An 8,451-nucleotide genomic window follows, 5' to 3' on the forward strand; every position below is an offset into this window, starting at 1 on the left:
AGGCATGAATTCAGATGCAAGTTTAAAAGTAAGCAAACAGTTTAAGCTATGCTGAACTATGGATCAAGACCTAACAAGCCCCATGGGAAGGCACAAATAGAAAGACAATAGCAATTTCAATAAGAAAGTGAAATTAAATACCAGAAGTACCTACAAAATTAGCATGAAATGTACAGAGCAAAAGTGATGAAAAACAAGGGAAGAAGGAGGGACTGAAAGTCATTAAAATATCACAGCTGTGTGTCACTTGATGGTAATTCTTAAACCAGTACTCCAACTGTTAAGAAACAATGGAAAACCAAAATACACTAGGGTCAGATTTATCCCAGCAAACTTCACTCAGTTACCCTGCCCAGCATAAGATACATGTGTATATTGCTTCTGTAGATAGTAGAAACAGACATGTATCTCCTGAGGGTGACATGTCAGTTGTCTGAGATACTGATGTGCCTAAGCTGAGGTTCTTAGGTCCCCTGTTAAAGTCACTGAATGTCCTGATTCAGTCTTCAAAAGTGACAGTGACCTGCTGGCACATCTTCAAGTTTAAGGGGCTGCTGAACATTCACTAAAGACACTGATTTCTACGAGTGCGTAAGAATTTACTTATTTGTGAAGATCTTGGCTTCTCTTTTTTGAAAGTTAACTACAGTATGAGAAGGTGCTATACTTCAGACTCCTTACCCTGGTAAGTAAACTCTGATATTAGGCCCAACACTCTGCTCACTGCATATTTCTTTTCCTTCAGCACAGTTGCTGACATGAAACAGGGCATAAACAACAATTATTTCTGTAAAAATACCTTGACTTGTTATAAATTAATAAAACTGTTGCATTCAGCAGTTGGTTAGGAGCGGTAGTAGAACAGGCCCTGACTTTGCCTCCTGCTGTGCGAGAGCAGTCTCACGTGTCCCTTCAGCTCCTGTGCCCCAGCCACTGCATTGGTACGATGGAGGCAGGCTGCTCTGCATGAACAGGGGCTGAAGGGCTTAGGAGGTCCCTTGAACTCCTCAAGCAGGAGGTTGCTGCTGCTGTCCTCTCCCAGGGTTGTGTGTCCCAGCCTCTCCACATGTTGTATAGGAAGCCTAGAAGACTAACTCAAAGCCTGTGGTTTTCTGCATGTGAGCAGACTCCAAAGGTTAAATACTGATGTATCTACACATCCATACCTGCAATATCCACTGTCTGCACCTGCTTTCTGTCAGCAAAGAGTGCATGTGTTAAACATGAGATGTGGAGAGGAGGAGAAGGGGCAGGTCTCAAGCCACACACAACATCATACCTGTAGCCAAGGGTTTGGGAAGCATCGTGGTAAAGTTAGTCATCTTTAGATGACAAACAATTTAGACTTCACAAACTATTAGAGGAGTCCATAATCATACATCCACAGATGAAACAGATGGTATCACAAGCTCCAAATGATCATTTTACTCCAGAATGCTTTGAAAGCAGTCTGTGATGAGTGAGCCATACAAGAGGCAGTCAAGCCCCAGGACAAGTATCGTTAGCATTCAACTTATCCAGAGCTGAGAAGCACTAATCGGGAAAGTACTTTGGACACTTATCAGCTGTCCTTTTAATATGACTTACCAGCAAGAAAACAGAAAGACCATACATCTGATCATCTTGCACTAAGCTTTTGCCACAGGACAGAGGCAGTGCACACTGGTGTTAGAGTACATGCAAAATGAGCCTTATACAACATTAGAACAACGGAGATCACCAAATATCTATAGACAGGGCTGTGGGACTACAGTCCACAAAACTCTTCTCCAAAACCCAGAATTCACTGGACATAAGCCAGCTACACAGAACTACAGCCCAGGAGGCCATAGCAAATGAGAACTACAAAGGGGAAAAACTAGTCACAGGGCAATTTTTCTATCCCACCTTAAGAATGGTGGAAAACTGAAGAAGCAACAGTCTTTCTAACAACACCTCAGGGATGAATCTACAACCTAGAGTAGCTTCTGTGGGAAGGGCTGACTTTTTCTGAGCTGGTTCATGCTCAATACAGCTGGTGACCCTTCCTCTCAAAACTGCAGACAGTGAGTATATACATACATGTACATACCGTATCAGTGAGCAGAAGTGGGGAAGCATCTCCTCTCATAAGAGGGAGAAAGCTTCTCTCTACCGTGTATGGCAAAGTTGCTATCTTGCATCTCAAAGTTACTAAGTACCAAAAAGTTAGAATACCTCATTCAAGGAGTGATTTCAGGCAGTGTTCAGAAAAACACCAGGCTGCTACACTGCTTGGACACAAACTTAACATTAGATTTCCCATGGTTACTCCCCTGCGTGGCATCAGGCATGTCCTTTAGGGGCTTTGGTTGAAGCTTTGGCTTCCATTTCATTGCAACTAACATTAGTGTTGCAAGTGGGTTTAGCAGGCATCCAAGTAAAGCAGCAAGTGTCTTACACCTGCTTACTGTCTACTTTTGCCATTGCTTTTCTCTGTGTTGCATAGTATATATATAAGATGAAAGAATCCAACCAAAAGGAACAAAGCATGTGCGTGTATATACAAGTAAACCAAGCAGTTGGTTCTCTACCTGCAAGAACTACAGACTGCTCCTGAGGTTGCAGACCAGCCATTACAGCCTAGGAGTCAAGCATTTGAGCTCAGTTCTTAGCTCAACCTTAATTTGCCTGAGGAATCCTAGGGAAGTGAAGCAACTTACATTGATGTTACCAAGAATTTGGAAAACTGGAAGTAACTGGTTTGAGGCAAGGACTGGATGTAAGAGCAGGAAAAACTTCAGACTCTCATAAATGGACACTTGCTCCAGGCTTTGCAGGGACAACTATTCTACACCACCGCCTTACAATCTCAAGAATCAGGCAGCCTGGTGCTTACCTATTCACACCAGGTCTGGCTGGGTCTCCACTGGCCTAGCACAGCATGGCTTTTTCTACCAGGCACAGAAGTGCTCCAGAGTGTAAAGCACAAGAGAAGATTTCTGCTCAGAGGCTCTGGACAATGATACCATCTCAAATGCTGCTTTGTGTGGCCTGGAGGCTTGCTTGAAAAATATTTGCAGGCGCAAATCCTCTGGCCTGTAGCAATGCTGTCCAGTAACTCAGACCACCTTACTGCAACATAGAAAGGACACCTAAAACTGGGTCATAGGACTAGCACAGACTGCAAAAAAGGATACTTTTGATAGAAGTACAATTGGAACAAGTTGACAGACCTGTTATCAACATCATGCTTACCCAGAAGTGCAGTGAACTTTTTTCTTCTTTCCTATAAATTGTGCCTCTCTGATTATCTTGTTACTTTCTTGGGCTCCATTCTTTATACTAGAAAGACCACACCAAACAAAAAACCCTACAACACAAAAAAGAAAAAAAAAAAGCCAAAACAAAACAAAAAAACAAACCCAAAACTTTATGAACTTTTATTCCTCTTTGAAACCACTGTATTTCAGTTATGCCTGACTGGTAGGAGGCCTAGTGGATCTGGCCCTGTATGTAAAAGTGTGTCCAATCTTCCCTCTCCCAGCACATAGTGGTACCAGCTTTGGCCATATCAAATCACAAAGAAACCATGACACATGGGGAAAAGGAGTGATACCTCTCCAAAGTTATAAGTTAAAGTGACCAACTATCTACAGCTACTAAGGAAAAAGCCAAGGTTTCCTGTTTCCATAGTCCCTGAGCTCACTGTTCCCCTTTTAAGCGGTTCATTGGTCAAAGAGGTAACTCTGAATGTTACTCTGTGTCTCTGCGGTGTGGCTTAGCTACAGCTCTCTAAATTGAGGTGTGAAAGGACAGGAACACTTATTAAAGGTTTCCACTACAGAACAAGAGCTCTCACTTTTTGCAGCTTGAAATAAACCCTACTCACAACACAGAAGCAAGTGCAACCACAGCAGGGTTTGAGCAGGAAAAGCCTTCACAGGGGGGCTAGTGAAGGACGGTTGGGGGAAAGGAGGTGGTTCTCTGTCACCAGAAAAAGTACTGCCACTCAATTTTTTCCACGTATAGTCAGCCCCACCATGACGCCCCAAAAGTGAACACGAGAACTGACCACTAAATGACAATATATAAACTCTGTGAAAGGGGGCTGACAATAGCTGCTTTCTCTTCTGCCTTGACAAAGAAGCCACCAGCAATGAAACTCCACGCTGCAGCTATCCTCATCATCTTCTGGCTTGGCGTCTTCACTGTCCACACGGTGAAAGGTAAGCTCACAACCCAAGAGGAAGACAGGCATTACTCCACATAGCGCCAGCGGTCTGATGAGCAGGATTCATTCTCAGCCAGAGCTGATTCATAAAATGAAACTTGCAAGAAACCCAGATTAGAACCATGAGAAAGGCAGCTTTATGGGAGATTTCTTCTGATGTCCTGTCAGTTAGCGTCTGGCTTCTGCCTTAATGCAAGGAGAATTTCTGTGCCTTACAACACTTAAAAGGGTTTCTGTGCATTATTCTCTCTCTTACAATCACAAAATCTTGAAGACACAATGTCTTTTAATCTCACTGATGCCATATAGCAATGCATTCTATAGGTTAATAACATTTTATGAAAAATATTTATTGAATAAGATGTACTTTTTTCTTTTTCTAGATATACTTTCGTATGTATTTTTATAATATTATTTTATTTGTCTGTCCCTAATTAAATAGCCTTAATCCCTCTAGTGTCCCTATTTTTAAAAGTTCTTCCCATTCTGTATCACATATTGGCTATTTGCCTGTTTCTAGACAAATATTTGGTACAAACAGGCAAACTATGAACAAAAACTGCAAAGGAGAGCAATGAATTTGTACAATGTCTTCTCCCTCTTTCTGATTTCATACAATTTAACATCTCATTTGAGACCATCTATGAGCACTGAGATGAGCCATGTTTATTAGCCATGCCTTAAATAAGTTTGTCTATAGTGATGTTTAGATCTGTGATTTTTGGATTAGGCTACATGTATCATGCAAAAACATGAACATACACACATACGTCGTCTTACACACAATCAGACTCACGCAAACAAGAACATAAAAAAATCACTGAAAACACTCATATGCAAGCCATATGCAAACCCACAAAAACATGCAAAGAGAAACACACAGAAAAGGCATCTTCACAAAACCACACCAAAACCGAACTGAGACCTGCTAAGTATTCACAAGGTTATGTAGCTACACACTGAGTATGTTGATCCAGTGCCCCTGGAGCTAGATGATACTACACTCATACATTGATTAATGTTACTGCTGTTCATCTTGGCAACATGTAGCTTCATATCACAGACGACAGTTTGTAATGTCATTCTCCAGGTGGTATAATTTGCCATAAACATCATGAAGTCTGAAAAAGCACACTGAGGTGATGGACAAGGCATAGAAAACGGATTTGGAAGAGTGAATAAAAAAAAAAAAAAAAAAAAAAAAAAACCCACACCAGAAAAAAGGGTAGTTGTGGGTGCCCAGCAGTTTGGTTTCATTCCCAGGCTTAGAAAAGTTCTGCTGGTATTCCTTGCATGCAATCCCTGGAGACAGATTAGCAGTAGAGAGAGTATTTCCAGGACTAGTAAGGATTGCTTGACTGTCTTTGAGCTCTTTAATACCACATTCTGAAAACCAGTCTGAGGGAGGCAGTAAGATACATATTTGTAACAAATCATCAAAAAATACATTGCATTACTCATAACTAAAGCAAGATCAGAAGAGATATTCCTTTAGGCAAACAAAATCTCAAGAATTAGCAATTCTGCCAGTATCTGTGCACTGGCTATGCTACAGCCTGTGCAAAGACTGATGTGTGCTTGCCTCAGCTATTCCAATTATTTCAAACAAAGAAAAGCTCACAGATAATAAGATTCTGGGAGGCAGGTTTTATATTTAGCAAGTTGTACCTGAACAGGTCTTGGACTTTTCTCAAGCCAGTTTCTCTACAAATTCTTTAAAAAGAAACCTCAGAATACAGCAGTGTTCTATTTGTCCCCCTCATGCCTTCACAAACCTGTCTTTGATGGGTGGGACTAAACCAGCAACTAGAGGCTTCCAGTAACAGATACATACACTCATCTCACTTAAATGAGCTCCCATTTTTAGTTATCATCATGTAACACAAAAGCTGCCCAGAGACTTTTACACTGATATCGTGATCCTCTTTATTAATCATCAGTGCATTTCCTCAAATGTATTAAGATACTGGAGGAAAGAGAGGATTAAGTAGCACTCCATTTCGTATGAAACCAGACTTATAGCAAGATTATGAAAATACTTAGTCTTCTGGCAAATATACCTCCCTTTCTGTCAACAATTTTTTTTTAACACTAGCTTTGGATGTCCAGGGTGAGACAAGTAGCCTTGCTTTCCTTTCCTTCACTTGGAAAGCAGGGGAAATTACTGATCCACATTCAGATGACATTTGGAAATCCATCCAGTAAAGATGCCTATTCTAAGCGCTGCTCCACATGGACATTTATTTGCAGATGATACAGACCTAATTATGAGTGATGACCAATACCTTTTCTGCTATGGAAGCAGTGACTCCCTAGGGGTAAAATGATTACACAATTCAGGAGAATGGGTGAAGATTAGTATCTCAACTGAAATAGCAATACCACTTTAGAGGTGGTAGGATGCATCACAAAAAAATACCTGAAGTTCTCTTGTGTAACTGCTGTTGTGGCTGTACATCATGAGACACTCATGTTCTAACCACAGCCGGAAGTCTGCTGGAATCCATAATTTAGTAATTAATTATGGCTAAATGTGAATATAGTATTGACTGCCTTTGTCATTTATCTTATTTTTCCCCTTCTAGGGAGCGCTGGAAGTCAGCCCATGCGCAAATTCAGTTGTGTCAGTCTGTTTACACAGCAGCTGAACATCCGACAGCTTGTCAGCTATGAAAAGCAACAAGTTCCAGTAAATGCCATCATGTAAGTATCCAGTGCACAGTTCACCTTTAGACTTGTCTATGCAAATACGCTACCATCAAAAAAGGGAAAGGACAACAGAAGACACTCCACGGCCCAACTTACTAAACCTGGCTAGGTCAGGTCACCCTTCCAGTTCCCCCATGAAGCAGTTACCCGGCAGCTGAGGGAGCGAGGGGAAAATGGTGGGCCTCGGAGAGCTGGGACATGTATACTGCTCACAGGTGCTGGCAGAAATCTCACTGAACAGGCAGATCTTTTGTATCCAGAAAGTGGGGAAAAATCTCAGTGAGGGGTAAGGGTAGAGCAATCAGAAGCTCAGTGCACTGAATTGAACCAAGGGGAAAGATCACATGGGAGAGTTTGGGGTAACTCCGACTCCTGCTAGGAGCTGTGTTTGGTCTTTAGATCTCATGAGTCTTTGTTTTTATCAAATATGGGATCTGCTCTTGGGAGGTAAATGTGCAACATGATTTCATATAAAATCTCAGAATATCAGGTATACTCCTTTTTTAAAGTATCAGTATATATGCAGATCACCATGTATGTTACATATATACATACACCATAAATGGGGAATTAATGTTGCTTACTGCTGTTATTCCAACTAACAACTACAAACTCCAGCATGGGATACAGTTTTACCACATTGTTCCCCCTGTTCTGCATAAAAACCGAGAACAGTAAGCCTGGGTTTGGAGACTGGAATTTAATGGCCACCTGGCTTTCTTTCTTTCTCCTTACAGGTTTATCACCACAAAAGGTATCAAGATCTGCGTAAGCCCGGATCAGAAATGGGTGCAGGCTGCTATGAAGAAAATAGACCAAAAACGTGCCACCAAAGGCAGATAATCCCCTCCTAGGCAAGCATCTAAGGCCAACTAAACGGAATCATCCTCTGTGCTGTACATGACAGGGAAGAAAGCCTTAGTATCTGCTTTTAATTCCTATTTATTAATTGGCAATAAAATCTCTGAACAAACACGATGTCACCAGAATCTGTTCATCACTGGCTGAATGTATGCTGACTTGTTTTATAGATGGACTCTGTTACACTGTTTATTTTCTGAAATGCTTGCTAGTATTTATTTACAACTGAATGTAGATATCTTCTCATCCTTGCTGTCCTGACCAGTATAGCATTTAAGGGTGAATGGCAAATAGTTTCACACACTGCAGGGAAGAAGATGACCTCCCACAGAGTCAGATGAGTATCAGATGAGTATAGAGCTCCATCCTGATGGAGGTCAGAATGCTCTTCACTGAGTGCTGGGTTTGAGGAGGTGCTATATAATTTCATGGTTACTCATACATATATAAACTCATGCTTCAGGTTGTCACCTGATCATTGCAATATTCAGAAGAAGACTCAGGCCTTCTATTTTTATCCACAGTATTGCACTATTAGCTCAGTTCATGATGATGTATGGATACTCTCACCAAGGGATGAGTTGGAGTAATTCAGGGTAACTCCATGAATGTAACCTTATTCAGCCTTGTACTGAGTAAGAGTTATCCTACCCACTGACTTCTGTGAAGATACTTTGACTTCACCCTCA

General features: G+C 41.4%; 1 protein-coding gene across 1 annotated transcript; it reads left to right on the forward strand.

Annotated features, from left to right (window-relative positions):
• Nucleotides 1-4,117: 4,117 nt before the first annotated feature.
• LOC104463653 (lymphotactin-like) lies at nt 4,118-7,744 on the forward strand. The gene is made up of 3 exons (XM_010076068.1): nt 4,118-4,187; nt 6,778-6,895; nt 7,639-7,744. The coding sequence occupies exons 1-3, from the start codon at nt 4,118-4,120 to the stop codon at nt 7,742-7,744; spliced, it is 294 nt and encodes a 97-aa protein (XP_010074370.1).
• The last annotated feature ends 707 nt before the right edge of the window (nt 7,745-8,451 follow it).

Source organism: Pterocles gutturalis, unplaced genomic scaffold, assembly GCF_000699245.1.
Source record: "Pterocles gutturalis isolate BGI_N339 unplaced genomic scaffold, ASM69924v1 scaffold9838, whole genome shotgun sequence".
In the NCBI taxonomy this organism is placed as follows: Eukaryota; Metazoa; Chordata; class Aves; order Pterocliformes; family Pteroclidae; genus Pterocles; species Pterocles gutturalis.

Coding starts and splice junctions, on each gene's coding strand:
- LOC104463653 (XM_010076068.1), top strand. CDS start 4,118: ATGAAACTCCACGCTGCAGCTATCCTCATCATCTTCTGGCTTGGCGTC. Junction 4,188..6,777: donor CACTGTCCACACGGTGAAAG/GTAAGCTCACAA, acceptor TTCCCCTTCTAG/GGAGCGCTGGAAGTCAGCCC. Junction 6,896..7,638: donor GTTCCAGTAAATGCCATCAT/GTAAGTATCCAG, acceptor TTCTCCTTACAG/GTTTATCACCACAAAAGGTA.